Source organism: Pseudorca crassidens, chromosome 5 (genome assembly GCF_039906515.1).
Source record: "Pseudorca crassidens isolate mPseCra1 chromosome 5, mPseCra1.hap1, whole genome shotgun sequence".
NCBI classification, from domain to species: Eukaryota; Metazoa; Chordata; class Mammalia; order Artiodactyla; family Delphinidae; genus Pseudorca; species Pseudorca crassidens.
In genome coordinates this window covers 56236570-56251328 of record NC_090300.1, presented here as the reverse complement: position 1 = coordinate 56251328, position 14759 = coordinate 56236570, and the positions used below count along the sequence as shown (strand labels likewise).

At 39.3% G+C, this 14759-nt stretch overlaps 1 protein-coding gene across 1 annotated transcript in view; it reads left to right on the top strand.

Moving 5' to 3' along the window:
• Nucleotides 1-1025: 1025 nt before the first annotated feature.
• SPATA16 (spermatogenesis associated 16) overlaps nt 1026-14759 on the top strand; it is a 222107-nt gene continuing 208373 nt past the window's right edge. The window contains exon 1 of the mRNA XM_067737145.1: nt 1026-1640. Within this exon, the coding sequence (XP_067593246.1) occupies nt 1026-1640 (615 nt within the window). The remainder of the gene's footprint in view (nt 1641-14759) is intronic.

The following is a 14759-nucleotide window of genomic DNA, read 5'->3' as shown; positions in this document are numbered from 1 at the left end:
AGGAAATAGCAATCCAGGTTCTGCTAATGTGACTTTGACAAGCAAATTACCCTCTCTATTCCTTAGTTTCTTTGAAAAATGTGGTCCTTACTCCTATTTATCCTACAGAGTTGTTTCCAGGACAGGATATGATAGGTGAAAGAGTCTTAAAAATAGGAACCAAACTGACTCCATCATTATTAGGTCTTAACACATTTTATATTTTGAAACTAATCTAGAAGCAGAAATTGTATGCAGAAACCTTTGAGTCGAAAGACTGTTAGTCATATTTTTTGAACATAAGTGATTTAGGAAAATGCCTCATCTTCATATAATACAATATTGATACCATTGCTACAAAAATATGAATAGAGTAGACTGAAGATGAATATGTGACTCCATATTTAATGAGAAGGTGAAGGCCACGTTCTTCTGCTTTCAAGTTCTTTCTGAATAATAGTTACCTTTAAAGCTGTTTAAACTTGAGATTCCCATTCCTAATAGAAGAAACAAATTGAGGAAACATTGTGGTCATAACATTTCTAGAAGCCTTTCAGAGGAAGCAGCTGTGGTTTCTTTAGACTCACAAGTCTATTATGCAGGTTACCAGTATATTTTATAATGAGTTCTAGACCACCTGCCTTTCTGAAGAAATTAATATTGAGATAGATTTTTTGGGGGGTCCTTTTTTGTCCTCAGTGGCTATGCATAAGCTTTTCCTATTCAATGAGTTTGGGCACCCCATAAAAATGTTCATTCAACGTTGTTCAGCTATAGATGGTTATTTTTGAAAGACATTGTCTAAATGTGTTTTCAACAAATTCTTGGTGAATTCTGAGACTGAAACATATATTTCTCTAGTAAAACAGTCAGCAGATGATGTACGTACAGTTTTACTTTAAGGTGATAAATACCTATAATGAATTAAACAGTGTTTTCAATGAATTTGACTATAGTCTGACTAAATTAAAGCCACTGGAATTTCAAAATTTTGTTGTAATTATGTGTCTTCTTCTCACCCCTACAGGTGTTTCAGGGGGAAATCAATGGATTCAGGAAGCAGTAGGAGTTTAGAAAATACAGTAAATAGGTTCTATCCTGATGAACTTGTTCCAAAGATAAACACAAACAAGAAAATGTCCACCTTAGCAAACCCACCCAGCATCCTGGAAATGCCACAAGAGATTAAGAAAAGCTGTGGAGATAAACAGGTAGAAATCACAGCTGAGAGAATAAAAATGGCAAAGAGCATCAAAAAAAACCAAAGCAATGATTTAGAGAAAGTGGCCTTTAAACGGAAGGCAGAAGGTGAAGAAAAGCCAGCTGGAAAGAAAGAGGCAAAAGTAATAGACCTTGACAGCCCATTGATCACCATGCCTCTGCCTCATATCCCCTTAAAGAATATCATGGATGTGGAGGTGAAGTTGGTCTACGTTAATGAAGAGGACGTGAGCTATGAGTTTGTAGAGTCCTACATGTCCACTGGGAATCGGCCAACATGCCAAGCTGCTGAAATAGTAGTAGACCCTTTCCGTGTACCTAATTTCACCTTTCTGCCTCAGATTGACAAATGGCTTCAGGTAACCTTAAAGGGTGCCAGCTCTTGCTACAGACAAAAGAAATACGCCGTGGCAGCAGGACATTTCAGAACAGCACTGGAGGTATGGGATTAAAAAAAACATAGATTGGTGATGGGAAGCTGTGAAAGGGAAAGTTGTGATTACATTGAGCAGTTCTGATTATACTGTAATGAACAGTGATCATGGGGTGAAAATATTGAATGATATCAAGACTATGCAGTTCTCAGTTTACATAAATAAGATGTGCCTGCAAATTAATATGCTTGTGTGCACTTGACATACAGAAATCACCCCAAAAGCACATCTCATGCATTTTCTCTAACAAATTCTGCAGTGGGTAACATATATTAAAATGCAGTTGGTTTTGTAATTTAGATGTATACCTATAAAAACCATAAAGTTTTAGTACAGTGGTGATGGGTAGAGTATAGATTCTCTAGAAATAGGCAGTTAATGAATATACAAATTGTCCCCTTTTGATATGTAGTCTTCATGATTAAACATAACCATCTTACTTTTTAGCATGGGCTGATAATTTATGTATAATACTGATTAAAAACAAAACAACACCATTTTACCTTACCATCAAACTTCCCTTCCCTTCCCATTCTACTGAGCTTTACGAATAATTATTTTTCTCTCTGCAAGCAGGTAAGTTGGTCAATATCTTGGCATAAAGAAATAGCCCATGGGCTAAAATAAATGTGAGAATCACCAATAAAACACAAAAAAGGTCATGGGGAAAACTGCACTATCTAATGACCCACTGAACTTATAAAAGGACCAAAGTGTGTAACTAGAACTCCCGTTGGCTTGGCAACATTCGTGACTGCATATTTAATTAACTACAAAAAATAGTTCAAGCATTTTATATATGCCTGGTGGCTGAGATTTACAAAATGAGTTAAGACAAGGTGCCTCCCTCTAACAATTGGTGAGGGAGAGAAAGCAGTAAACAGTTAAATAGAGATGGCATAAAGGAGTGACTGATCCACCATGAAACCTGGGGCATGGGCAGGAGTCAGATGTGAGATGTTTGTGATGGATATTTAAAAAGTATTATTTACACTGTTACTTGCAGGTTAAAAATGACTACATCTACAATGAATTATTAATGGACAATACTAGACAATGGTGCCACTAACTATTTAAAAAGAAATTCTAGGCACAAAAAAGGAGGCCCAAAGAGACATGAAGTGGTGAGACAGTGCACAACTAGATGCATCTATAAATATATGTCCTTATAAAGGGTCATTTACACAAAGAGGCAAAGAGTGATGCACTATGTAAACTTCTGAACTATGTAAAAAGTGCCCCCAAATTAAGTTATCCACAAACCACTGAGAACCCTCTGCTGTTCTTTGAGCTAATGACCAGAAGCCACTGACTGGGAAAAGGAAGCTAAGTAAAGACTCCAGGAAGAACCGTGGGCACTTCTGCTAGGGCTATTTTCAGCTGAAATTTGGTGGTGGTGGGTGGGGCGGGTATGCAGGGCTACAGGTGATTTTTTTTTTTTTGCGGTACGCGGGCCTCTCACTGCTGTGGCCTCTCCCGTTGCGGAGCACAGGCTCCAGACGCGCAGGCTCAGTGGCCGTGGCTCATGGGCCCAGCCGCTCCGCGGCATGTGGGATCTTCCCGGACCGGGGCACGAACCCGTATCCCCTGCATCGGCAGGCGGACTCTCAACCACTGCGCCACCAGGGAAGCCCTAAAGGTGTAATTTTATAGATAAAGGAAAAGAATCATTTTGGCAATGGGAAAAAAAGGCATAAAATAAGAAAGAACATAAAATTCAAGTTAAGCCTATGTAGAAGTAAAAGATATTTGCAGTAACTGGAAGAAAATATCCGTTTTTCCCATAAAACCCAGTGTGCAAAAGTGTAAAATTTGAATCAGGTTTTAACGACCCCAAGATCTGTACTGCAACTGTACTGGAAAATGCTTGTGTTCTGACTCTGCTGTGCACATCCTCTCTCTCTCCCATTCCCTCTCCCATTCCCTTTCCCATTCCCTTTCCCTCTCTCCCTCTCTCCCTCTCTCTCTCCCTCTCTCCCTCTCTCCCTCCCTCTCTCCCTCTCTCCCTCTCTCTGCCTCCTCCCCCTCCCTCAAGGGTTTTCAGGAAAGTGTTGGATAATGACACAAATTACTGGTAATTAACAAAAGTAATTATTTTGAGACCAAAAGTTAGCTTAGACAGCTGGCCTAGCTTTTGTCTAATTACCTTGGGAGTTAACTTTTGAAATCTTACCTAGAATGTCTCTTAATAAACCAAAGTTACTGCGAATAGAAAAGATTTTTAACCTCTTTAACTCTTTCCTCTCCTGAATTTAACTTCTCTTGAATTTAACTTCTTCAGTATTAAGTGTTCTCAGGTATTACTTAATGCATCTCTTGCTTTTCCTTAGGTCCTAACATGACTGAGTAAGATAAGATGGATGACAGAGACCAAGGCATAATGATAAGGATCACACCTGAAAGACAAATGCAACAATGAATATTTCAGTGTGTGAAGTTAGGATTAGATTTGGCTGCAAGTGACAGAAACCCAAAATACCTGTGTCTAAAGCAAGAGAGAAGTTTTTGTTTGTTTGTTTTCGTATAAATGTTAGGTAGTCAAGCGCCGGTATGGTATGACATGACCATCAGGTACCAGATTCTATTTTGTTCCTTAACGTGTGACTGTGACCTCTTAATCCAAAATGCCAGCTCCTGTTGGTGTCATCACGCCCACCTTCTAACCAGCCATAAGAGGGCAAAAGGAAGGAAAGAGTCACCCTGCGTCCTTCCAAGCACACTTGATGGGAAGTTGCACACACCATTTCCATTTTTTTTTTCATTGACCCGAATTTGGTCATGTGACTGCACAAAGCTACAAGGGAGGCTGAAAAATACGGTCTTTATTCCCGATGGCCCTAACATTCATGGTCACTAACATTCTAGCTGTACTTTCATGGGGAAAACAATAATTATTAATAAAGACCTATAGGAAAAAAAATTAAAAATAAAGACCTATAGGAAAACTTAAAGGTCTGGGAATGTGCTAATCGTATTTTTCTTATTCCTATTACTGAAGAAGAAGGGGAGAATGGGTATGGCTATGGAAGGATAACTAGCAACTCTCCCATGGAGTGAGTATTACATGGGAGGCATTGTGAGGCATATAAAATGCTTGGCAACTGAGTGGTACAGAGTCAGCTGTAGAAATATACAGAAGACTGGTTGTGGTTAAAGGTAAGACCACAAAAAAAGAAACAGAAAGTAAAAACTGGGGAAAGGCCCTAGAAATTTGTGAATATTTATTAATAGACACAATAATTTCCAACTTATCTAATCAACGCATTAGAATGTTCTGCTTAAACATTAGTTTCCTTGTGCTCTTGACAAAGTATTAACTCCTTTTGTTTCTATAACATGGTCACAAACTAGACAGGTAAATTTCTGATATTTTATAAATGAAAAAGATAAAAATGATATGCAGTGATTCAGAAGATAACAGTTTAGCTTCCCAAAAGCAGTCAACTTTAATCATTTAGGATTTTAGAACACAGGAGGCATTAACTTAAATGTGCTTGATGAAATAATTTTTCTGTGCTTCCTTTTTACTATGTAAAGTTGAACCAGTTAAGTAGGTTAGATTAGTCCTTGGCTCTGTGACTAACTCGTCAATCCTTGTTAAAATCAGTCATCAGACTTCCCTGGTGGCGCAGTGGTTAAGAATCCACCTGCCAGTGCAGGGGACACGGGTTCGAGCCCTGGTCCAGGAAGATCCCACATGCCGCGGAGCAAGTAACCCTGTGTGCCACAACTACTGAGCCTGCGCTCTAGAGCCCACAAGCCACAACTACTGAGCCCGCGTGCCACAACTACTGAAGCCCGCGTGCCTAGAGCCCATGCTCCGCAACAAGAGAAGCCAACACAATGAGAAGCCCACGCACCACAACGAAGAGTAACCCCCGCTCGCTGCAACTAGAGAAAGCCCGCGTGCAGCAATGAAGCCCCAATGCAGCCAAAATAAATTAATTTAAAAAAATCAGTCATCACTTGCTCTTGTGTTTGAAATCACAGCGGAAATCATACCAGATGGGCAAAAGGTACAAACTGAAGATAAAAACCATAAATTCATATTAAACCACAGTTTTATACCTAGATGCTATTACCTATAATTTTTAAAGAACAACTATATAAATTCACCCCCTATTAAAATAGTAGGGATTCTATAAAAAATAAATAAATAAATATAAGACATTGGCCTCATGGGCCAATGAGGCATATTAGGCAATACACACTATTTCCAATAAATTGCTTGGCTGTCAACAAAAAGTAAGAAGAGATTAATTAATAAACATTCTAGCTGTACTTTCATGGGGAAAAGAATAATTATTAATAAAAACCTATAGGAAAACTTAAAGTCTGGGAATGTACTAATGGTATTTTTCTTGTCATTTATAAGTTAGCAAAGGTTCTAATAATTTTGTGGCACGCAACCTAAACCATACCATAATTTCAACCTTACTTATAGGATCTTAGTAATTGAGAGGCTTCCACCTTTTGAATTAGAACAGATCTATACCCACCCTTTAAGATTCACAGCTTCAAACAATCCCACTGCACCAGCCAAAGAAGTCAGACCACAACTTATCCCTCACCAAATGGAACTTTCAATTCTTCCAATTTCATCATGTAGGAACCCCTTGAGGGTTCCACCTTGAGGTGCTAATATTTTTCTTTTTTAATATCTTGGTGCTCCAGTCACTGATCTGTGAAGTTAGAGTAATAACTCACATTTATGGAGCTCTTTCTATGTGTCAGGTACTGTATTTTACATTCTGGGAATATTTACGTTCAATATTCCATTTCACTTTCACAATAAAAATGTGAGATGGGACTATTATTCTTCTGCTGCTAATGAGAAAACTAAGGGATAGGTAGGTTAAGTAACTTGCTCAAGGATCAACAGCTAGCAGTGGTAGTAACAGGAGTAGTTGAACCAAGGTGATCTGGTTCAGAGCTCACCACCTTAACCACTATGCCTTTGCTACTCGAAGTGAGAGTTTGCTGGAATTACAGAACTTTGGACTGTGCCAGACCTGCAGAATCAGAATCTGCATTTTAACAGATCCCAAATGGTCCTGGTACACACAGGAGTTTGAGGAGCATTACACTCTGTGAGATGCTGACACTAGACAAATTTGCCCTCCAATTAAAACTGTGCAGTTTGGTCCCCAATGGAAAATGCTCTCTGCCCCTTGCTAATTTCATAGGAAAGAATTTCCTTTTAAGCAATTTTTTCTATAACGATTGTTCAGAATTGGGGGATTTCAAGGACCTTACAACTCTTGTTAAAAGTTGGAGGGGGGAGAGGATTGACCTTGTATTGGTATTGTACAAGAACATTGCAAAAATTACCATCAATTATCATCATTATTTAATTAAAATATGGAGCAGTTGAACACCAAAAAGATAGAAAATAGAAAGGGCATACTCTCAAAAAAGGGCATACGCTCAGAATGAAGGATATTTTTAAAATAGATTATAATTCAATTTTATGAAAAGTTGACTAAATTGTTTTTTTTTTTCATTGCCCCTTGGATCAGTAAAGTATTGGTCTGAGAACCAGCTTTTGGGAACCACTGTTCTAGAACACATTCCCTTTATGGTAAACATTAGGTATCCAGGACCACTGAACCCGCTCCAGGGCCTTCTTATGCGATTACTTCCAGTGTAATGGAATTTGGTATGAGGCAGGTCCATTTTGGAGCCCATGCAAGGGGGTTTATTTAATGAAGTAGCAAAGATATCTCATTATAGGGCAGCCTCACCTATAATTGCTCTGCTGAGAATAATTCTGTAGCAAATCTCTAGGGCATGAAAATATGGACATCCCAGAAAGCTTAATTTAAATGGATTCTAACACTGATAGTTCCTAGTCCAACATAATCAGGGAATCAAGAGTTCACCAAATTCGCTGAATGCCTGAGCTGTCTTTTTACACATCTGTGGATTTGCAGAGAGATTCAGTATGCATTTCTTAAACTACTGCTGGGGGTCCAGGCCCATTTATTTAGATAATCATCAAAACAACCCTCAAAGACAGATATTATCATTCCCATTTCACAGATAAAAAAACAAAAACAAAAAACTGATGCTCTGAGAAGTTAAAAAAACTTAAAGTGCCCCAGCTAGTTTGTGGAAGGGCTGAGGTCAAATTCAGGTGCCCTGGTTTCACATCTGGAATTCTTTACACTCTTGCTTTTCATACTTTAAAGTTTATAAAAGTTGTATAGGAATATTGTTAAAAATGCACGTGGTCTGTGGTAGAGCATCCAGATGCCTCATTTCAAATAAGCTCCCAAATGACGTCCATGCCGCTGGTCCAGGGACTACTCTGAATAGCAGAGATTTATGCCACACCACTGGTAGGTTTGTAAACACCTGCCATTGCCCATCTGGCAAATTAGGAGTAAGCACTTCAATGTATCTAGCTCACATAACCCTAGGTGGCCACAAGGATCCAGAGCTCTGATGGACAAAGCACTGAATTTGGAGTCAGATTATCTGTATTGGATACTGCTTCTGGTACCTAACTGCTGTGTGACTCTGAGCAACTTTCTGAACCTCTTAGAACACTGTTAAGCAGGAATGGTAAGAACTAATGGCCAACCACAAGGTGCTTTCACAAAGGACTGCTTGTTGGGAAACATGAGGAACTCTAAATCCATGTTCAAGTTGTCATTGTGTTACACTGTTTTGTTTTGTTTTGTTTTAACATCTTTATTGGAGTATAATTGCTTTACAATAATGTGTCAGTTTCTGCTTTATAACAAAGTGAATCAGTTATACATATACATATGTCCCCATATCCCCTCCCTCTTGCGTCTCCTCCCCCCGCCAAATCCCACCCCTCCAGGTGATCACAAAGCACCGAGCTGATCTCCCTGTGCTATGCGGCTGCTTCCCACTAGCTATCTCTCTCACTTTGTCCCAGCTTACCCTCCCCCCTCCCCGTATGCTCAAGTCCATTCTCTAGTAGGTCTGCATCTTTATTCCCGTCTTGCCCCTAGGTTCTTTATGACCTTTTTTTTTTTTTTTTTTTTTAGATTCCATGTATATGGGTTAGCATACGGTATTTGTTTTTCTCTTTCTGACTTTCTCTGTATGACAGACTCTAGGTCCATCCACCTCACTACAAATAACTCAATTTCGTTTCTTTTTGTGGCTGAGTAATATTCCATTGTATATATGTGCCACATCTTCTTTATCCATTCATCTGTCGATGGACACTTAGGTTACTTCCATATCCTGGCTATTGTAAATAGAGCTGCAATGAACATTTGGTACATGACTCTTTTTGAATTATGGCTTTCTCAGGGTATATGCCCAGTAGTGGGATTGTGGAGTCATATGGTAATTCTATTTTTAGTTTTTTAAGGAACCTCCATACTGTTCTCCACAGTGGCTGTATCAATTTACATTCCCACCAACAGTGCAAGAGGGGTCCTTTTCTCCACACCCTCTCCAGCATTTATTGTTTCTAGATTTTTTGATGATGGCCATTTTGACTGGTGTGAGATGATATCTCATTGTAGTTCTGATTTGCATTTCTCTAATGATTAATGATGTTGAGCATTCTTTCATGTGTCTGTAGGCAATCTGTATATCTTCTTTGGAGAAATGTCTATTTAGGTCTTTAGATTCTTGACATAATTACAGTCACCTACGGGAGCTATTAAACATACATACACACACACACACACACACACACACAGGGGTGCCCAAACCCACCCTCAGAAAGTCTTATACAATTGTCTGAGGTTCAGGCAATGACCATGCTTGGGGTTCTGGCATTTTTAAGTTCCCAGAGCAGCTAAAACAGTTGAGAACTGCTCACACAGAAGATCCTTCTCCTTTAAAATTACCTACAATAGATGTTAACCCATGTGTGCTTTTTTGAAGGGAATTAAGAGAAGTAATATCTAAACATTCTAAAGCTATTACAAAGCATCAAGAAAAATGTGAATGTCACTGTCGTGAAAACGTACTCTTTGGAAATTTACATTTAAAACAATCTTCTCATACTCACTTAAAAAGCAAATTAACTCAATGACTACTTTTCTGTTAACACTAATAAATAGGTTGATACTAAACACCAGTCAGTGGTTAGTTAGTATGTGTCTCTAAATTCATTTCATTAGTGATGACCTCACAAAAAATGAGTTACTAATCTACAGGAAGCCGAGCAAGATCTTTTCAGTGAGCAGGTTCATTTTCATAGTTTACGGGTCATCGTTAGGGGTTGGATTCAAATGACAGTTAACCTTAGGGTATTTTTTTTTTTTTTTTTTTTTTTTTTTTTTTTTGCGGTACGCGGTCCTCTCACTGTTGCGGCCTCTCCCGTTGCGGAGCACAGGCTCCGGACGCGCAGGCTCAGCGGCCATGGCTCACGGGCCCAGCCGCTCCGCGGCATGTGGGATCTTCCCGGACCGGGGCACGAACCCGTCTGCCCTGCACCGGCCGGCGGACTCTCAACCACTGCACCACCAGGGAAGCCCAACCTTAGGCTATTTTTAAATGCTGTTAACTCTGTTTACATTGTTGTGAATCAGAACTCAACCAACTCACTCACTGAAGTCTTACACAACCCTAAACTGTAATTCAATTTGATGATTCCATGTGGAGGTTCACACACATTAAAAAAAAAAGACGACTCGTATCCAAATATTGGATAATGTTGCCCAACATTTCTTCCACTATCCAACTTTCTAAATTTCTTGCAAGGCTTCCAAAGCCAGATAAAGTTTAAAACAGCAATCCTCTCTCTCTTTCCCCTACCCCTTTCCAGCTTTCATACACAACACAGGGTGATGTTCAAACAGACTCTGCATGTAATGAGCAGATGAGGTCCACTTAAATTTGTTCACAGGAATGTAGAACAGAGTAAGGTTGTGGTTACTCTTTTGATTCAGATGATCTAGAAGAAAGTTAGGGGAAAACTTTTATTTAATCATCTAGTTTAACACTTCGGTTGCCTCATTTGACATTCACTAAAATAGAGAAGACTTTCTTTCCACCTGAGAGATGATTCTGTTTCTGTCAGAGAACAGGATGTAGATAGGCAGGGTGTAATAAAAAAGGGGAACCAAATTTTCATTACACTGTCTCAGTATGGTTTCATTATTTTGAATGAATTGTTATGAGTACTGAGAACACTGGATTCATATATACTTGAAGGCCGCCACCAAAATATATTTTATATCCAGAAATAACTTCTGGAGTACTTGCTTTGGGATATGATGATGATGATTCAAATTATGCTGCTAATCTATGAGTAATTGATCATTGATTTTGTGGGATACGTTTTGCTAAGAAATCAACCACAAATTATTAAGTGACAACTTTCTCACTACTTTCTGTCAACTTGTTGGGTGATGTTGGGGTAAGATCACATTATACGACAGGGATTTGGTTCTCAAGGAACTTAGATTCAAGCTTTAGAGAAAAGTTCTATAACTGTAAGGAAATTAGAAATCTATCAAGTGTTCAGTGATGTGCAATGGCCGTGTAGAGCAGAGCTTTAGGATAGGAATGTTTGATGGAGTTTGTGATACACATGAGCATGAACTCGGTGGCAGGCACTTTATCTATACTAACACCTCGAATTCTCACAGTAACCCAGTGAGTTGGGAACTATTATTATTCTCTATTAAAGATAAAAATGCATAAAATACTCACAGAAATGTTGAGAGGATTTGTGGTGAATTTAAAGGTTTGAATGAACCTCAAAAATAAATAACTGGGGGCTTCCCTGGTGGCGCAGTGGTTGAGAGTCCGCCGGCCGGTGCAGGGGACACGGGTTCATGCCCTGGTCCGGGAGGATCCCACGTGCCACGGAGCGGCTGGGCCCGTGAGCCATGGCCGCTGAGCCTGCGCGTCCGGAGCCTGTGCTCCGCAACGGGAGAGGCCGCAACAGTGAGAGGCCCGCGTACCACAAAATAATAATAATAATAAATAAATAAATAACTGAATGGAAAAGCGGGTGGGAAGAGGGGACAGAAAATGAGTATGATATTGGAGATAAACATTGCTAACAGGATGGAAAACTTGAGGAAAGATGCATGAAACCTAATAAGGACAGCTAAGAGATGGGCAGGCCAGAGGAAGGCGTTATTGTGAAATAAAGGTGGAGAGATGGAGCCATATGCTGGATGGTCTTAAAAACCAGGCAGAGGAAATCGGAATTGGTATTTAAGGCAATAAGTGGGTTCTTGGATAGGGAAGTAATGATGTGAAAAAAAAAAAAAGAAGGATTGCTTGAGAATCAGTGAAAAAAATATTGAATAGTTACTACTTTATCAACACTATGCTGGTTACTACTACAGGAGCTACAAGGAAGTATAAGATTTCAATCTTACAGCTCTTTATCCTTTCTTCAGTTACATCTATAATATAACTATACTGTTCTTATAGCAGACATTTTATTTGCTATGATCCAAGTGCTGATTTTGGGAGAAAACAGCCAGGGGGATAAGGGTGTGAAGGAACTAGAAAGAGAAAACTCCAGGGTAATATAGGAATGCGTAGAATGTTCCTATGGAAGAAAGTGCAGGGCAGAATAGGGAGAAATAAACCTAGAAGAGCTAGCAGGTTGCCAGGGGTCCATGCATACCTTGTCAAGATCTTGGACATTATTCAGTAAATAACAAGCGGCCTCCCAAAAGCATTACTGTGGGGAATGATGGTGTCAATTACATATTTATTTATTTTTGCTACATCACTCTAGTGTATGTAGAGAACAAAAACAGTGCTCAATCTCTGGGTTCTATCTTATTACTGGGTTCTGAAATCAGTTTAATGGATTGTGACCAGCATTATGTTTAACTTATATCAATAGAATAGAAATACAATAGAAAATATCAGAGTTTATGAAATACTGGAAAGTTTTACTCTGTGAAAATTTTGATCCTGTTATATACCCAGGTATATCTATATCTATCCATGAATAGAAATGTACCTAGGAAGAGGAGAGAGAAATAAATTAATTGTGCTGTCTGTCTAGCTCTGTGTGTGTTTGTGTGTCCCTGTTGTGATGTAAAATGTATTTCTTATCATGGATCTTGGTCAAAAATATTTGAAAGCCACTGGTTTAGAGGCAGATTTAAGAGGGAGAAGACTAGAGGCCATTAGCAGGTTATACCATGACAATCTTGATGAGAAAAGTAAAGGGCAGAACCAGATAAGCAATAGTAAGTATAAAGAGGAGAAACCAAAATGAGGGAGGGAAGAAAGGAAGGGAGGGAGGGAGGAAATAAAGAGGGAGGGAGGGAGAAAGGAAAATGTTCACACCTTAGTGGCAGTTGAGAAACAAAGAAGCATTTTCTAAGTATCAAAGCGCCACCAACTCAGGAACCTGAGGTGAAGAAGATGAATGCAATTTTGGATGTATTTTGTGTGAAGGCTGGTGACAAGCTCAGCTGGTGCAGCACATTTGTTGCCTAGAGACAGGTAGGTAGGAAGCACAGAGGAAAGTTTATGACCAAAGATAGACATTTGGAGGAAGCATCCATACTTGATGCCACCTGAAGTGTAACAAGAAAGAGAGATGATGAAAGAATCCTGGAAAATGTGAATTACCTCTCAGATTAAGAAATAATGAGACAACATTAATTGAGAGACCTCTAAGAAGTTACTCCTCATGGACTGGAGGCTTTAGGAAAATATCTAGTTACAGAGTTTCTAAAGGTAGCATTTAGAGTGAAAAATAATCTTTGGCTGTCAAGGGTCTATGAAGAGAACAATTTTAATGGGTATCACTGCAACTCAACTGGAAAGCAAGAATAGGAGTGGACATGAGCTTAGCAAGCCCGGAGATGAAGTATCTTGGATCTGAAAAGTTAGACTAACCTTGTTCATATGTACCGTATTTAGAACGTGGACTAAAATTAAGCCAGCAAAATTTATACCCTGAAATTTCAGTGACATGATCAGTCTTTGTACTCGTTATATGGTTGAGCATATGATATAATCTCAGTAATCTCTGTTAAAAGAATAAACCATCATCTGAAACTAATGCCTGATTTCATTGCTTGTAATCAAGGATGTGCTTCTAAGACACAGCCTTTCTCAATAGAGCTAACTGCCAGAAGCAATGGTGAGATTTGGAAAGGGAAGAAGTAGGCACAGTGTCTAGAACGTTTACCTCGAATGGAAGATGAGAAATGGAACAGTATTTCGAAGGGAATATAGAGTGAAGGGCTGATTTTTACTTTTTTTTAAGGATATGGACACTGGTCATGATTATATTGAAAGAGCCCTTAGAGACAGAGAGAGTAAAGGTAATGAAAAGATGATTGAAGGTGTGAGATCCCCCAAGGAAGTGTGAAAGGATGGGGGTCTGGAAACAGATGGAAATGTTAGATTTGAACACATGGAAACCTGTTCCCCTGTGATAGGAAGGAAGAGTTTTTAAGACTTGAGGGTAAGTTGAGAGAATTTTTTGATTTTTTAATTGAGTCAGAAGCAGTTGAGGAATTTGAGAAAGATTGGACAGATAGCAGAGAAAAATTAGACAAAGCCTAAATAGGGTTAAGGCAGAGGATTCAGGGATCCCTAAGAAGAGGGACCATGAATCTATAGTGAGAACAAACTGCAAAGTTATGTGATTTTCTACATTGTGTCTCTGAGCATCCACAAGTTTTCATGGACTCCGACTTGAGGTTTTGATGAAATGGATGAGAGGGCAGAGCTACTGTGATTAATGATGAGAGAATGTTTACCATGGTGGACTCTAGGTCTGGGCTGGGTAAGAAAGGACAGAACAGAGGGTATGTAGTGGCCCAGGGTCTGACAGTTAAAGAAAAGGCATTTGAGGAGAAGAGAGGGAAAGAGCTGAAAGGCTAGAAGATCTGGTCAAGGAGTAGTACTGGAGTATAAGATTTGAGAGGTTATAAGTTTCATGAGATCGGGCTGCTAAATTAGAAGAGTTCAGGAATTAAAAAAAAAAAAAAAAAAGCAAGAGGTCAGGATACAAGATGAGTCATCCACAGCTGGATACTGGATATCTGAAGTCACTCAGGATGATGTTGTGACAAAGAGCAAAGAGGAACCATAATCCAGGTGTCAACTCTTAGTAAATGTGGGGAAATAATGAGGAGTGTGTTAGGTGACAGAGAGGGTAGGACAGCCAGATGACACGGTTCTGTGATA